The sequence below is a fragment of the Sebastes umbrosus genome, chromosome 20 (assembly GCF_015220745.1).
Source record: "Sebastes umbrosus isolate fSebUmb1 chromosome 20, fSebUmb1.pri, whole genome shotgun sequence".
Lineage (NCBI taxonomy): Eukaryota > Metazoa > Chordata > Actinopteri > Perciformes > Sebastidae > Sebastes > Sebastes umbrosus.
Window position 1 is genome coordinate 27,276,658 of NC_051288.1, and position 17,500 is coordinate 27,294,157.

Genomic DNA, 17,500 nt, shown 5'->3' on the forward strand with positions numbered 1-17,500 from the left:
TTAAACCGGAATATAATAAATATAATAAATATAATATAATATAATATAATATAATATAATAAATATAATATAATATAATATAATATAATAAATATAATAAATATAATTATTAAATATATATAATATATATATATATGTATATACCGGTTCTTCACCGACCTGGTTCTAGATTTATATTTAATATCTCACAACTCAATTTTACTTTACTTTACTTTGTTTTATCCACTTTGCTTTGAAATGACTTCTCAGAGAACCACCTGTTCTCTGGAGTTCTGGAGGAGAACCTGCTGATCCTGGAGGTGATCGGTTCCTCGTCGTCTCCGTGTTCTCTGGAGTTCTGGAGGAGAACCTGCTGATCCTGGAGGTGATCGGTTCCTCGTCGTCTCCGTGTTCTCTGGGGTTCCTGAGGAGAACCTGCTGATCCTGGAGGTGATCGGTTCCTCATCGTCTCCGTGTTCTCTGGAGTTCTGGAGGAGAACCTGCTGATCCTGGAGGTGATCGGTTCCTCATCGTCTCCGGTTCTCCACTTTGTTTCAAATCGGGAATTTAATTGAGAGGAAAGAAGGCAGAAGAACCCGGAGGAGCAGTTATTCACTCCTGTTTTACAGACTTTTTCCAGTTTGACTTATTTTGTATCATCTAAAGTCACATCTTCCTGGAAGACGGAGCAGATAACTTCAACCTTAAAGAACCCATGAGGATCTAGAGGAACACTACAGTATGAGGCACCATGGGGAACCGTGAGGTGCAGCCAGGAGAACCTTTTGGATCCTAATAGCAGTATTACTTAATTAAACAACAACTCTGGAGGAACCTTGAAAAAAACCCGTCTGAGAAGCTCTAGAGGCATCCACAGGAAACCTGGGGACTGCCGGGAGTCTGGAGGAACCCAGGAGGAGACCCCAAAGAAACCCCAGAAGAACCCTTAAGACTCATAAGAGGTACTCTGAAGACCCCGAGGAAATGTGTGGGATGCACTGAAGATTCCTGTAGATCCTTAAAAGAACCTCATCTGAGAAACTCTAGAGGGACCATCAAGACCCAGAGGAAATGTGGGGACTGCTGAGAATCTGAAAAAAAACCAAGAGGTATCACTGAAGGGTCCTGAGGAACCCCAGAAGAACCTTAAAGACCCTTAAGACTCCAAGGAAATCTTGAGGATTCCTGACATCTGGAAGAACCCAGGAGGAAATTGAGTATCATAGAAGAACTCTAAGGTATCTGAAGACTCTTGAGGAATCTCTGAGGATCGCTATACATCTTAGAAGGACCCTGGGACTCCCCTAAGGAATCCTAAAGGGACCTACAAGACCCTGGAAACAGTCGGGGGTGGTCTTAGGTCCTTGACTGAAATATCTTTACAAATCCAAGACTGAGGAAATGAAGAGGCCACTAAGCACTCTGAAGGAACCCTGACCCTATCATCTGGGAACGGTTGTAGACCTCGAGGATACCGAGAGCTAAGTACTTTGAGGAACCCTATAGGGACCCTCATGATCCGAAGGAAATCTGGCTACCACAGAGGAACTCTAGAGGAACCCTGAGACCACCTCGGGGGGCCCCCCAGAGAACCGATGGGGACCCTACGGGACCTGCAGTACGCCCTGCAGGAGAAGATTGAGGAGCTGCGGCAGCGCGACACCTTGATCGATGAGCTGGAGCTGGAGCTGGATCAGAAGGACGAGCTGATCCAGCGGCTGCAGAACGAACTGGACAAGTACCGGTCCGTGCTCCGGCCCGCCACCGCCCAGCAGGTCCAGGCCCAGCAGCAGAACCTGGTCCTGCAGCCAGACCAGCACCGCAGCAAACGGCAGGCCATCTCCGCCGAGCCCACCGGCATCGACATCAGCGACCTCAGCCACGTCACCCTGCCCTTCTACCCCAAGAGCCCACAGTAAGTCCACGACCTTATGTGTGTTTAGAGAAGACGGTCTCTGGTTGTGTTTAGAGAAGACGGTCTGTGGTTGTGTTTAGAGAAGACGGTCTGTGGTTGTGTTTAGAGAAGACGGTCTGTGGTTGTGTTTAGAGAAGACGGTCTGTGGTTGTGTTTAGAGATGACGGTCTCTGGTTGTGTTTAGAGAAGACGGTCTGTGGTTGTGTTTAGAGAAGACGGTCTCTGGTTGTGTTTAGAGAAGACGGTCTGTGGTTGTGTCTAGAGAAGACGGTCTGTTGTTGTGTTTAGAGAAGACGGTCTCTGGTTGTGTTTAGAGAAGACGGTCTCTGGTTGTGTTTAGAGAAGACGGTCTGTGGTTGTGTCTAGAGAAGACGGTCTGTGGTTGTGTTTAGAGAAGACGGTCTCTGATTGTGTTTAGAGAAGACGGTCTCTGATTGTGTTTAGAGAAGACGGTCTGTGGTTGTGTCTAGAGAAGACGGTCTCTGGTTGTGTTTAGAGAAGACGGTCTCTGATTGTGTTTAGAGAAGACGGTCTGTGGTTGTGTCTAGAGAAGACGGTCTCTGGTTGTGTTTAGAGAAGACGGTCTCTAGTTGTGTTTAGAGAAGACAGTCTGTGGTTGTGTCTAGAGAAGACGGTCTCTGGTTGTGTTTAGAGAAGACGGTCTCTGATTGTGTTTAGAGAAGACGGTCTCTGGTTGTGTCTAGAGAAGACGGTCTCTGGTTGTGTTTAGAGAAGACGGTCTCTGATTGTGTTTAGAGAAGACGGTCTGTGGTTGTGTCTAGAGAAGACGGTCTCTGGTTGTGTTTAGAGAAGACAGTCTGTGGTTGTGTTTAGAGAAGACGGTCTCTGGTTGTGTTTAGAGAAGACGGTCTCTGGTTGTGTTTAGAGAAGACGGTCTCTGGTTGTGTTTAGAGAAGACAGTCTGTGGTTGTGTTTAGAGAAGACGGTCTGTGGTTGTGTTTAGAGAAGACGGTCTCTGGTTGTGTTTAGAGAAGACGGTCTCTGGTTGTGTTTAGAGAAGACGGTCTCTGGTTGTGTTTAGAGAAGACGGTCTGTGGTTGTGTTTAGAGAAGACGGTCTGTGGTTGTGTTTAGAGAAGACGGTCTCTGGTTGTGTTTAGAGAAGACGGTCTGTCTTGGAATGCCAAGTTCTGGTCACATGACCGGAGCTCAGCCAATAGGAACGCTCTCTCTCTCTGAAATGACCTGTGATTGGTCAAAGTCTCCCGTCATGGGCTAGATGTTCTAAAGCCTGAAAACAGAGCCATGAGGAGGAGCAGAGGTCTAGTTTTCTCTCAGAACACTTGAATTACAACATGCTGAAAGGTTATTATGAGATTTTTGCCCAATGATGCCAAAAATATACTCCCTACTGCAGCTTTAAGGTTAGGGAAAACGTCATGGTTGGGCTTAAAATAAGAACGTAAACTAAGTAAAAATATGTACAGAAACAATGTAACACAACTACAGAAAATACGTCTCAAACATCCCTAAAAAAACATCACTAACGTAACAAAACACCGGTCTCTAACACGGTGGTTCACCATCAGAGGTCTTCCTCGTTGTTAATTCTACGTCACTAACTCTTACCGCAGTATTTATACGTGGATGTGTTTACTTTACAGTCAGTTCAGGATACATGGCGTACACATGACACGCGGAAATCAAGAAAGGTGAACTTAGTGCACGCTAAACTCCGTCTGCATTATCGTGGCTTTTATACGCCTTTACATCTGAACAGACCGGCTTTCAACATCCGTCACTGAGAATATGTTTCTGTTTGTATAGACCAGGTTTTAGTCCTGAACGCAGACTCACAGGTGAACAGGTGAACAGGTAAACAGGTGAACAGGTGAACAGGTGAACAGGTAAACAGGTGAACAGGTAAACAGGTAAACAGGTGAACAGATGTAGAAACTGTTCCTGCAGCGTTTGGTCTCGATGAAACAGAGTCCAGGTTCTGGACTCTAGTGTCCTGATGTGCTGAGCATCAGCAGCAGCAGCAGCTCGTCTCTGCTGAGGAGGAAACCAACAGCTGCTGCTGTCACAGATCTTTATTTATACACATGAATATGAAAATGTGCGGCGCTGCTGAGCCTGATGATATGAAGGGATGGACGACTGGTGTAGTACAAGAACTGCTGTCGGAGCAAATAACATCAGTTTAAAGATCCACACATGGAGCCCCTAAATCTAACATTTCACTGGTTAGAGGTCTGAGTTTACAGACATTAGAATCCAGCAGTAAGGAAACGTCTGGATCTTCTAGTTTATCTGTTAATATAGTCAATTATATAGTATATATATATATATATATATAAGTCTTTCTTTATTCAAAAAGGCTTCAGAACAACCAAATAAATTTAGAGCAACAACAAGTTGTGATGTTTCTACTTGTAGTGAAGATGTTTCTACTCTTAGTGAAGATGTTTCTACTCTTAGTGAAGATGTTTCTACTCTTAGTGATGATGTTTCTACTCTTAGTGAAGATGTTTCTACTCTTAGTGAAGATGTTTCTACTCTTAGTGATGATGTTTCTACTCTTAGTGAAGATGTTTCTACTCTTAGTGAAGATGTTTCTACTCTTAGTGATGATGTTTCTACTCTTAGTGAAGATGTTTTTACTTGTAGCGAAGATGTTTCTACTCTTAGTGATGATGTTTCTACTCTTAGTGAAGCTGTTTCTACTTGTAGCGAAGATGTTTCTACTCTTAGTGAAGCTGTTTCTACTCTTAGTGAAGATGTTTCTACTCTTAGTGAAGATGTTTCTACTCTTAGTGATGATGTTTCTACTTGTAGCGAAGATGTTTCTATTTGTAGTGAAGATGTTTCTACTCTTAGTGAAGATGTTTCTACTCTTAGTGAAGATGTTTCTACTCTTAGTGATGATGTTTCTACTCTTAGTGAAGATGTTTCTACTTGTAGCGAAGATATTTCTACTAATGAACGTTTCTACTTGTAGTTGTGATGTTTCTACTTGTAGTTGTGGTGTTTTTACCTTTAGCGATGATATTTGTACTTGAAACTATTTTGTTTTTACTTGTAACAGTTTTATTTGGACTTGTAGTGATGACGTTTCTACTGTAGCAACATTGTTTCTACTTAGCAATAGAAACAGTAGCAATAATGTTTTTACTCATAGCGATAATGTTTCTAGTTGGAACAATTTTGTCTTGACTCGTAACAATGTTGTTTCCACTTGAAACAATATTTTCTACTTCTAGCGATAATATTTTTACTTGAAACAATTACTTACAACAGTTTGAGTTTTGACGTTTGGACTTGTAGCGGTGGCATTTCTACTTGTGTTTACTTGTAGTGATGTTTCTACTTGTAACAATTTCATTTCTAATTGTACTAATTTTGTTTCTACTATTGTAATTCTAATTGTACCAGTGATGTTTCTATTGCAGTGACGGTATTTCTAATTGTAGTTAATACATTTTGACTAATTATGATGATGTTTGTGTTGATGATATTTCTACGTATTCTGCTCCATCTCACGTCCGTACATTTAATTTACTTGAAGTAGAAAACCACTGGAGCACTGCTTTAAATACTGCTGTATGTGTACCAGCAGTGTGCTAGCATCCATTTCTCAGAGGAATATAATGTGTTTTTTCTGTCCGTCCACGACGGCGACAACAAGCAGTGTGTTGGTTTTTAATCTGTGTGGTGAGCACCCACACACACACACACACACACACACGCACGCACACACACATAAAGTACACACACACACACACACAGTTGACAGGGTTTCATTTACATCCCACCACTTGTCGCTGTCCGTGTCCTGCAGCCTGTGTGTGTGTGTGTGTGTGTGTGTGTGTGTGTTATTTTAAGACATAGATAAAGGTATTACAGTAGAGTGTGTGTGGGATGTGCTCGCCCACCAGCTCTCCTGCCGTCTGCTCTGACGCTTTCTAAACATTTTCAAACGAGTTAATGATCAGCTGAGACTCGACTGTCACAGACCTGCTGCTGAGAGACGACTTTTATTTTGAAAGTGACGACGTCCTGTCTGTCACGATTTGACGGTTTTCATCCACAAACATCAGAAATATCATAAACATCAGAAATATCATGAACTTCTACTGTAGTGAACATATTTTACTTGTAGCAACAATGTTTCTACTTGTAGTAACGATGTTTCTACTTGTAGTAACGATGTTTCGACATGTCGTGATGATGTTTTTTCTAATGACTATTTTTCTACTTGTAGTGATGATGTTTTTCTAATGACTATTTTTCTACTTGTAGCGATGATGTTTCTGTAGTGAGGTGCGAGTGGTCGAGTTTATTCAGGTTTTCTTCTGATCAAAACATAAACACGGTTTCTCTTTCCTGTCGGTGTTTTCTAAAATCTATCAGTCCTCTTTGTGTTTTCTATCTCGTCTTCATCCGTCACTTTGTCTCTCTCCTCTACCTCTTTAAACGTCTCTACATTGTCTCTGGTTTCTACGGGTGAGTTGCCTCGTCTCTCTTCACCGTGTCATTCGTCTCTTTGTCTCTTACCTCCTCTCACATTCCCTCATTCTTTAGATTAATGGCTTTTATTTCTTTATGTGTCTGCCTGCTGGTTTGTTTTCTACTTTATCTCATTTATTCTCTCACTTTGTCTCCAACCTGTAAATTCATCCTCCCTGTTGACTTTTTCTTCAGGCATTCCTCCATTATATTTTTCTTTCTCCCCCCTTCCCTCCTTCCTCCCCTGTGACTCATGCAGTAATAATCCCCCCCCCCTCCATCCATCCATCCAGTCACAATGTGTCTTCATTCAAGTTAGTTTCCTCCAGAGTCCAATTTACATGCAGATATTGAAGCCGGGGTGAAGTATTTCTTCCTCTGCAGATTCACCAAAATAAGATGCAGCTCTAATAGATCCTCTCGGCGCTCGTCTCATCTACTGGATAAAATAAAACTATCAATCTATTCTTAGCCAGACCTTTAGGTGTCTGTTTCCCCTCTTTACATCACAGTTATCTCTCATAACGCCAGCGCCTCTCAGCCGCCGCCTCTCAGCCGCCGCCTCTCAGCCGCCGCTTCTCCGCCTCGGCTACGAGATATACACACAAAAATAATATTGCAACCGCAAAATTCATTTTGTCCAAAGAGTCACCTGAGACAGGAAGACAGTCAGCTGAGACAGGAAGACAGTCACCTGAGACAGGAAGACAGTCAGCTGAGACAGGAAGAGTCAGTTGAGACAGGAAGACAGTCACCTGAGACAGGAAGACAGTCAGCTGAGACAGGAAGAGTCAGTTGAGACAGGAAGACAGTCAGCTGAGACAGGAAGACAGTCAGTTGAGAGAGGAAGACAGTCAGCTGAGGTAAAGCTGCAGGGAGGACGTGTCCACCAGCCTCGGTCTGTGTTGTAGATTTCTAACAATATTAAAATGAAACAAAGGAAGTACTGACGGACTTCAGTCACCGTCTGTCTTTAGTCATAAAGTAGGAGGTCAACAGTAGCTGGACCGGAGGACGCTCAGCAGAGACAAAAGGTTTCCATCATCACAGGACGGGATGATGCAGATCTCTGGTGCTGAGCGTCCTCACCTTCAGAAGAACTGTGTGGTACGGAAAGACTTCAGCAGTAGACCGGAGACGTCTGGACACAATAGTCCTCACTGCATCAAAGACCACAGACCAGGACCGCCCGTCCCCTCTGAAACCGTTAGACCAGAGACAGCCTCTCATAAACAATATGCTCAAATCATAAGCTAGTATGACATGGTTGGCCGTCGCCATCTTGGTTTTTGGCATCGTCATCTTTGTTTTTAGCGTCGCCATCTTGGTTTTTGGCATCGCCATCTTGGTTTTTGGCGTTGTCATCTTGGGTTTTTAGCGTCGCCATCTTGGTTTTTGGCATCGCCATCTTGGTTTTTGGCATTGTCATCTTGGTTTTTAGCGTCGCCATCTTGGTTTTTGGCATTGTCATCTTGGTTTTTAGCGTTGCCATCTTGGTTTTTAGCGTCGCCATCTTGGTTTTTGGCATTGTCATCTTGGTTTTTAGCGTTGCCATCTTGGTTTTTGGCATTGTCATCTTGGTTTTTGGCATTGTCATCTTGGTTTTTGGCATTGTCATCTTTGTTTTTAGCGTTGCCATCTTGGTTTTTGGCATTGTCATCTTGGTTTTTGGCATTGTCATCTTTGTTTTTAGCGTCGCCATCTTGGTTTTTGGCGTTGTCATCTTGGTTTTTTGGACGTCACCATCTTGGTCTTTGGCGTTGTCATCTTTGTTTTTGGATGTCACCATCTTGGTTTTTGGCATTGTCATCTTGGTTTTTGGACGTCACCATCTTGGTTTTATGCAGCCAGAAGTGACCTAGGTGACCTAGTGAGCTAAGTACAACCGAACGTTGAATAAGACATGTTTAGGCGACCATAAAATGTAGTGATGGATTCATCAGGCTTTCTAGTTTCATATGATACCAGGATCTTCACTCTAGCTTTAAAACTGAGCCGCTGCAACCTGAATATCACAAGTTGTGTTAACGTGTTAAAGAAATTAGTGGCTTTAAAATGAATTTGCGTGTTAACTTTGACGGCTCTATTTGAAACACATAAATGTAGATTTGTACAGTGACGTGTTTGAGGAGTAGAACCGTCCTGATTGGTCTGGTGGTGGAGCTCTGGGTTCTGGTTCTGGTTCTGGTTCTGGTTCTGGTTCTGGTTAAATGTGTATTAATGAGGCTGGGTCTGTTTAACCCTCTAAGGCTCCTCAGGAGAGTTTTCTGAACCTTAAACTGAGATCCAGTCGGCGGCTCCGAGAGTTGATCTCTGGACTGTTTGTTTTCGTCTCTTCGTCTCCTTTCAGTCCACTTCACTTAAAACGTCCTTTATTGAGTCGACAGGAAGGAAACCTCTGATCTGTTCTGGTCAACTCATAACTGCTCAGCTGTTCCTCATTCGTCCACGTCTGAAGGAGGAAGGAGCTCCTCCTCCTCTTCCTCTTCTAAATATACTGCAGATATCTGAGTGTTGATGTGAGGCACCAGCTGCTGAGAAAATCTGTAATTATGAGACGGTAATTTACATTAATTTACTCTGGAAAGGACAATAATCAGAGTCAATTATAGATTGAATAGTGATTGTTTATCAGGATGATCAGAGAGGGGACATTAAAGTAAAGTTTGAGAAGAAGCAGTGACGTCGGCGGGGGGGTCGATGGTAGACGTGGTCTCGCTGTGGGACGTGGTCTCGCTGTGGGACGTGGTCTCCCTGCGGGACGTGGTCTCGCTGTGGGATGTCTCTCTAACATTAAACTGATGAAGACAGACGATGAGACCAGCGGAGGAATCGCCAGTAAATGTTAAAGTTCTGAATCAAAGATCTGACAGAAGTTTAGAGTCAGACGGCAGCGTGAGAGTCAGCTGACTCATGTTTAGTGCTTACAGGTGCTAGTCTGACCTGGTTGGTACCGATGGATTCATCAGGTTTATAGTTTACTATGATACCAGGATCGCACTTTTCTTCTGCCTTTCTTTCAGACATTTTTCTGACTTTTTTTTCAGACTTTTTTTGGACTTTTTTTTTTTTTTTTTCTGACTTTAATTCAAATATTTTTCAGATTTTTATTAGAATTTTTTTTCAGACTTTTGTTTGAATATTTTCGGACTTTTTTCAGACTTTTTATTGGACATTAACCCTCACACATTCACATATAAGTTGTGTTAATGCGTTAAAGGAATTAGTGGTGTTAAGCATTAACTTTTACAGCCCTAATATATATATAGATATATATCATATTATTGTATTGATGTTGTATTTTTTATGTGGCATATAACACTACATACTTTGATATATATTTGATGTATATTGTATTTATTATTCATACTTATAACTGCACATTTAATGTTACAGCTGTCTGTGTTTGACTCTAAAGTGACGATATTACCTCAATAAGATGCAGAGTAATGATTTATTAATTAATCATTTCTGCACGAAATCATTATTTTTGTACAGAATGTTAAATCAACATATTTGAGACGTTGAGACTCTGCAGGTCTCCGTCCTGGTCCAGTGAGATGTTGAGACTCTGCAGGTCTCCATCCTGGTCCAGTGAGACGTTTCAGAGCTAATATATTATAGATGATTAATAACCTGAAACCAAATAAAACACCCAGCAGGTTTATTTTAACCCTTTAACTCTTCCTTCTAATCTGCTGTTCTTCTAGCTCTAGTTCTAGTTCTAGTTCTAGCTCTAGTTCTAGTTCTCGCTCTAGTTCTAGCTCTAGTTCTGGCTCTAGTTCTAGCTCTAGTTCTAGCTCTAGTTCTGGCTCTAGTTCTAGTTCTAGTTCTAGCTCTAGTTCTAGTTCTAGTTGTAGTTCTAGCTCTAGTTCTAGCTCTAGCTCTAGTTCTAGCTCTAGTTCTAGTTCTAGCTCTAGTTCTAGCTCTAGTTCTAGTTCTAGCTCTAGTTCTAGCTCTAGTTCTAGCTCTAGTTTTAGCTCTAGTTCTAGTTCTAGTTCTAGCTCTAGTTCTAGCTCTAGTTCTAGCTCTAGTTCTAGTTCCACAATCCAGTAAAGACCGTCTTGTCCTCTCCCTCCCGTCTCCTCCCGTCAGGTCCAAGGAGCTGATAAAGGACGCCATCCTGGACAACGACTTCATGAAGAACCTGGAGCTGTCTCAGATCCAGGAGATCGTGGACTGCATGTACCCGGTGGACTACGGGCAGGACGCCTGCATCATCAAGGAGGGCGACGTGGGTTCGCTGGTCTACGTCATGGAAGGTGAGGAGACTTCATTTGACTTTATATCGACAGCCCTCATCATTAATAACAAGTGATGACATTTGATGAAGTATAAATAAATGTTTGAGACGGTTCAAGAGGAAGACTTTTGCTTGTGGAGTTTTTGCCCTGAGAGAAGTCTGTTCTTCATCTTTCTGTCTGAGGGGTTTCAGACACAGATGTGTTTCAGTCTTGATGTCTCTTTTTGAGCGATTGTTAGCTTAGTTTCCCTTTAGACAAAATGTGAAGAGTAATCCTGTTTCAGGTCAAAGGTCTGCAGTTAAAATGCTACTTGTTATATATACTGTATATACTGTATATATATATATATATCTATCAATTCAAAGTGCCGGTCTGGTTTCACTGCTGAAGATGTTGAACATTTAAACAAACTCTGGATGAAGTCTTTAGAGAAGAAATGAAACATCAGAAAAGACGAGACGAAGGAAACATGAAGGAGTAACTCTTCACGTTTCTTTAAATGTCCTTGAATGAAGTTGATATCTGCTGCTGATCTCTCAGATCAACTGTGAAGGACGAGACTACACATGCTTGAAAAGGAAGAAAAGGAAGAGAAAGGTGGATTACTGTAGAAGCAGAAAGCTGCCGTTGTTCTCTAGTTTCACTAATCAATAGAGTTCATGAGGACACTCAGTTCAGCGAGGTGGAAGGTGCAGCCGGTTGAATGTCTCTGAGCGTCGTGACATTTCGCAGCTGAAACGGAGGAAACGTGTGAGGAGTTGCTGCAGAAGTTTCCTGCAGCTCGGAACAACCTTTAGGACGGCGAGCGCTCTCTCAGCTGGTTGTCTTCCAGGAACGTGTTGCGTAACGTGTCAGAACGCCTGAAGGCCGCCGAATGCCGCCGAACGCTGCCGAACGCTGCCGAACGCTGCTCACCTCCACTCAAACACAGCTGCTCTCTTCACTTTCACTTCCTTCATCCTCTCCTCTGTCTCACTTTACATCCACAGCTGTGACCAGCTGTGACCAGCTGATCGGTCGACCAGAGCTCCGATCAGTAGATATGATCCTGACCATGAAGCTCTCGTTGCCGTCTGAGAGGTGGTCTGGTTGAGCAGAGGAACCAACAGGATATTTACAGTTACAGATATCTACAACATCATTTAGACGGTCCCTAACTCCAGTTACAGATATCTACAACATCATTTAGATGGTCCCTAACTCCAGTTACAGATTTCTACAACATCATTTAGACGGTCTCTAACTCCAGTTACAGATATCTACAACATCATTTAGACGGTCTCTAACTCCAGTTACAGATATCTACAACATCATTTAGACGGTCTCTAACTCCAGTTACAGATATCTACAACATCATTTAGACGGCCCCTAACTCCAGTTACAGATATCTACAACATCATTTAGACGGCCTCTAACTCCAGTTACAGATATCTACAACATCATTTAGATGGTCCCTAACTCCAGTTACAGATATCTACAACATCATTTAGACGGCCTCTAACTCCAGTTACAGATATCTACAACATCATTTAGACGGTCCCTAACTCCAGTTACAGATATCTACAACATCATTTAGACGGTCTCTAACTCCAGTTACAGATATCTACAACATCATTTAGATGGTTCCTAACTCCAGTTACAGATATCTACAACATCATTTAGATGGTTCCTAACTCCAGTTACAGATATCTACAACATCATTTAGACGGTCTCTAACTCCAGTTACAGATATCGACAACATCATTTAGATGGTTCCTAACTCCAGTTACAGATATCTACAACATCATTTAGACGGTCCCTAACTCCAGTTACAGATATCTACAACATCATTTAGACGGTCTCTAACTCCAGTTACAGATATCTACAACATCATTTAGATGGTCCCTAACTCCAGTTACAGATATCTACAACATCATTTAGACGGTCCCTAACTCCAGTTACAGATATCTACAACATCATTTAGATGGTTCCTAACTCCAGTTACAGATATCTACAACATCATTTAGACGGTCTCTAACTCCAGTTACAGATATCTACAACATCATTTAGATGGTTCCTAACTCCAGTTACAGATATCTACAACATCATTTAGATGGTCCCTAACTCCAGTTACAGATATCTACAACATCATTTAGACGGTCCCTAACTCCAGTTACAGATATCTACAACATCATTTAGATGGTCCCTAACTCCAGTTACAGATATCTACAACATCATTTAGACGGTCCCTAACTCCAGTTACAGATATCTACAACATCATTTAGATGGTTCCTAACTCCAGTTACAGATATCTACAACATCATTTAGATGGTTCCTAACTCCAGTTACAGATATCTACAACATCATTTAGATGGTCCCTAACTCCAGTTACAGATATCTACAACATCATTTAGATGGTTCCTAACTCCAGTTACAGATATCTACAACATCATTTAGATGGTTCCTAACTCCAGTTACAGATATCTACAACATCATTTAGATGGTTCCTAACTCCAGTTACAGATATCTATAACTACTAATTTTTGTCTAAAATGGCTCTTTTGATAGTAAAGGTCATTGACCCCTGGTCTGAACTAACCGGTCAATGGATGGCAGCAGGAAGCCTCCGAAAACCTTCATATAAACCGTCAGAAGAAAAGCAACCAAACCAAACAAAAACATTTATATCATTTATAATGTTTAATAACTGATATTAGACTGAGCTCTCTCATGCTGCTGCTGTTGTGTTGGTGAGGTTCAAAGCTTTTATTGTGAAATGAATGGGGTCACAGTCACACATTTGAAAGCCTAAGTTTGGTGTTTAAGTGTTTTGCTGGAGGACAGTTGGACAGGAGGAGGCGGGGGTCGAACCGCCGACCCTGAAGCGTCTCTCTGCTCTCTTTACTCGAGTTCTTTAGTTATATTTAGAGCTGTATTTGAGCTTGGTGTGTTACATAAGGAGCCTGTTCAGTAATGGGATCCTCCCACTTTAAACTCAGTCAGTTTTATATTTAGGAAATCAATACAGGTTTGTTCCGACTGTGGATAGAAAACAGCTTCATGGATTAAAAGTGTTTCTACACCTCGGTGGGGGGTCAACGTGTCTCTTCAGACGGGACCTCCCGACCCGCCAACAGTCACACCGTCGCGTTGTAGTTTTCAGGAACAATCTTTTTTGTCTCTGTTGTGTTTCTGGACTCGACAACAATCCTCCAGATGGCCAATCCCCCGTGCCAGTGGGTGGCGGGCGGCGGAGAGGTGTGAACCGACTGGGCGGATCACACTTATGCTGAATTTAAGAGCGAGTCGTCACGATGTGGAAAATCTATTTTTGTCAGATTTTACACAAAAGGGATGTCGGCTAACTAACAGAACGACGTTAAAGTGAGTCGTTCTTCAATGAAGTCTGGTGTGGGCCGACAGGCAGGTTGTTGATGATGTCATAGTGATGTCATCAGACTACAAATGTCTAACGAGTCTGTGTTACAGACTGGAGGTTAAAGTCGTGGCTGTAAGACACTATCCAGGTGCATTATGGGAAACGTAGGATCCAGTGTCTTTGGACTAGATAGGAGAGGATGTATACTGCTCAGATTGGATTTATCTGTCACAAGAACCTCAGTGGTGGAAGAAGTACTCAGATCTTTTACTGCCATAAAAGTAGTAATACTACTACTAGAAATACTCTCTTATAGGTGAAAATCCTGCATTCAAAATGCTACTTTAGTACAAGTACAAAAGTATCAGCAACAAAATCTACTTAAAATACCGAAAGAAAAAGTCCTCATTATGCAGAATAATCTATATTATATTATATTATATTATGTTATCATTATTGATGCATTGCTGGCTAGTTTAATCTATAATAATACTTCATCATTTGTTAATTTATTATATTTTGTTTTAATAATCTGAATCTGTAAAGTAACTAAAGTTATTAAATCAATGTAGTGCAGTAAATATTATAATTATAATATTTACTCTGAGATGTGGCGGAGGAGAAAATACTCAAGTAAAGTACCTCCAAATTGTACTAAGGTACAGTTCTTGACTAAATGTAATTAGTTACTTTGCACCGCTGCAGCTACTTTTTCTAAAAGTGAAATATTAAATCAGCGTTGTGTTATTCAGCCGTTGGGATGATCAGATTTATTTAAACAGTAAATTCATGTTAATGTCTCATAAACGTCAACGTGTGCTGTTAAAGTCGTGATTTACAGATCGTCGTGACGACAGCGAGAGTTAAAAACACGACGCAGACGGTTTAAAGGATTTAATGAGAAAAAGAAAATCTGTTTCTGGAACCCGAAAACTAAAAATAAAAAAACAAGAAAATAAAAAATAAAAAGAGGAAACGGAATTTAAACAAGAAAACAAGAAAACAACTAAACAGATTCATGTTTAATGTTCAGATGATTTGATCAACATCCAGGGGGGGGGGGCAGTGTGTGTGTGTGTGTGTGTGTGTGTGTGTCCGGAGAGGGGGGGGGGGGGGGGGCGCAGATGGCGGCTAAATATAACGACGTCTGTCACAGGAAGAGGAAGTGATCCCTAAAAACAGACCACGATGAAGACCTGATAGTGAGGAGAGAGTGTGTGTGTGTGTGTGTGTGTGTGTGTGTGTGTGGAGGAAGAAACAGATGCAGCAGTTTGTCTCATTATGTAACACACACACACACACACACACGACTCTCTGGTGGATGCGGTTGGCATGGCAACCTGTTGGACGACCATATGTGGGATTTAAAATGTTTTCAGTTTGAAAATTTGGAATCAGTTTATAAAGGAAGGAAGGAAGGAAGGAAGGAAGGAAAGGAAAGGAAGGAAAGGAAGGAAGGAAGGAAGGGAGGGAGGAAGGGAGGAAGGGAGGGAGGAAGGAAGGAATAAAAAAGGAAAGAACGAAGGAATAAAAAAGAGGAGGAAGGAATAAAAAAAAGGAAAGAAGGAAGGAAGGAAGGAGTAAAAAAGACGAAGAACGAAGGAATAAAAAAGAGGAGGAAGGAAGGAAGGAAGGAAGGAAGGAAGGAATAAAAAACAAGGACAGAAGGAAGGAAGGCAGGAAGGAGTAAAAAGAGGAGGAAGGAAGGAAGGAAGGAAGGAAGGAGGGAAGGAGGGAAGGAGGAAGGAATAAAAAAGAGGATTAAGGGATGAAGGAATAAAAAACAAGGAAAGAAGGAAGGAAGGCAGGAGGGAGTAAAAAAAAAGATGAGGAGGAAGGAAGGAAGGAGTAAAAAAGAGAGAGAAGGAAGGAAGGAAAAGAAGGGAGGGTGGAAGGAGAAATAGGAGATTAGACCACCGAGAAGAGAAATTGTATTTTTAATTGATTTCATAGAAAAAGGAATATTTGAGGATAATTAACAGAGACCTGTTAAAAGGAGGTTTTCTGAGTCTGGTGAGACGAGAGCTCTTTGTTTCTGTTTATTTACATATAAAACACTTGAACCTCTCCGATTGAGAACAAATTTAATATTCTTCATTTCCGAAAATACTTCAATACACACACACACACACACACACACACACATACACACACACACACGTACACACACGTACACACACATACACACATACACACATGCATACACACACACACACACACACACATACACACACACACACGTATACACACACACTGATTGTATCTGTGTGTGTGTGTGTGTGTGTGTGTGTATCCGCCCACACACGATGGTCCACATTATGAACAACATTGACTCTGTTTCCTGTTCGACTGCAGCTTCAATCCACTGAACAATATGAAATATTATTAGATATAGCATATATATAATATATTAAATATATATAATATATATAATATATATATAATACATAGAGAATATTAAATATTCACATGTTTGTACAGTTTCTTTGTGTGCTGATGTTTATGAATTTAAAGGCACGATACGCAGGAATCGTCGCTTTCTGTTTGTAAACACAACATTCAAAGAAGCCCCCCCCTCCCCGGCTCAACATCACCAGAGGCCACGCCCCCTGACATCCCAGCATACCACCTGTCAACCCGTCTACAACTCGTCAAATACCGCCGTTTGGTCAGAACCCCTCGGCATCAGAAAACGACGTACGGAGGCGCCCTTTAGCAACAGTATGTGACGTACCCGGCTTTCAACTAACTCCAATGTAAACCCACCCGCGGTGTTATTCAACGGTCGGAGTAAGTGACGTAGTGTTAATAGCGTGAGAGTCTGCTCAGGGAGGGAGGGAGGGAGGGGCGGTGGACGGGTCAAACAAACACTTTCAACCAGGAGACCCATATTGGTGCCCCGTGTGAGGCTAAAAGTAACGTTGACTTATTTTGTCCTGTGGGTCGTTAGTCAGTGAAGTTAACGTCAACCACAACCGTTTCCTAACCCTAACTAAGTGCCTGTGTTGCTTAAACCTAACTTCCTGTGAAGTTTATTTTGAAAGGAACCCCGTGGGTCGGTCTCTGATGGGGGTGAGAACGTGTTGCTGTGACATCACATACGACAGCCGACCACAGATTCACTCTCGTTCTGGAACCAGCTTTGTCCACTTGGCGTTTCGTCTCGCTATATTGTCATTTTTTTCAGCGCTGTGTACGCCATTTTCTGAGCTTCTTGTCATGTTTGTCATATTTCATGCCCTTCATATCAAACCTTTAAAACTTTATCTGTCTTCAGCTGCAGAGTTTTATGTAAAAGACGATAGAAACACCAACAATCATCCACATTTTTCAAATCTTTTGAGTCGTTTTATTTCATGTTTTGGTGGTGGTGGGGGGGGGTTATCTCTTTTTAGTCGTTAATTCGAGTTTAAGATAAGATCAGATATTCCTTTATAAGTCCCACAATGGAGAAATGTGCAGTGTACAGCAGCAAAGGGGATATATAGTGCAGAAACAAGAAGCAGTAGTAAAAACAAAAATCAAGATACAACAC

The 17,500-nt window shown here is 41.8% G+C and overlaps 2 protein-coding genes across 3 annotated transcripts in view; one reads left to right on the plus strand and one right to left on the minus strand.

Annotated features, from left to right (window-relative positions):
- Window positions 1-156: 156 nt before the first annotated feature.
- Window positions 157-17,500, plus strand: part of LOC119479203 (cGMP-dependent protein kinase 1-like) — a 33,471-nt gene continuing 16,127 nt past the window's right edge. Inside the window, exons 1-2 of one of the 2 annotated variants that reach the window (XM_037754556.1) lie at window positions 157-1,894; window positions 10,459-10,625. In XM_037754556.1, the coding sequence (XP_037610484.1) occupies window positions 1,575-1,894; window positions 10,459-10,625 (487 nt within the window). In that variant the 5' untranslated portion in view covers window positions 157-1,574. The remainder of the gene's footprint in view (window positions 1,895-10,458; window positions 10,626-17,500) is intronic. The other variant, XM_037754557.1, reaches the window with a different exon arrangement.
- LOC119479303 (uncharacterized protein C17orf100-like) lies at window positions 3,690-6,562 on the minus strand. The gene is made up of 3 exons (XM_037754727.1): window positions 6,523-6,562; window positions 4,582-4,808; window positions 3,690-3,695 (listed from the first exon to the last, which is right to left on the minus strand). Exons 1-3 carry the CDS (start codon window positions 6,560-6,562, stop codon window positions 3,690-3,692), a joined length of 273 nt encoding a protein of 90 aa, XP_037610655.1.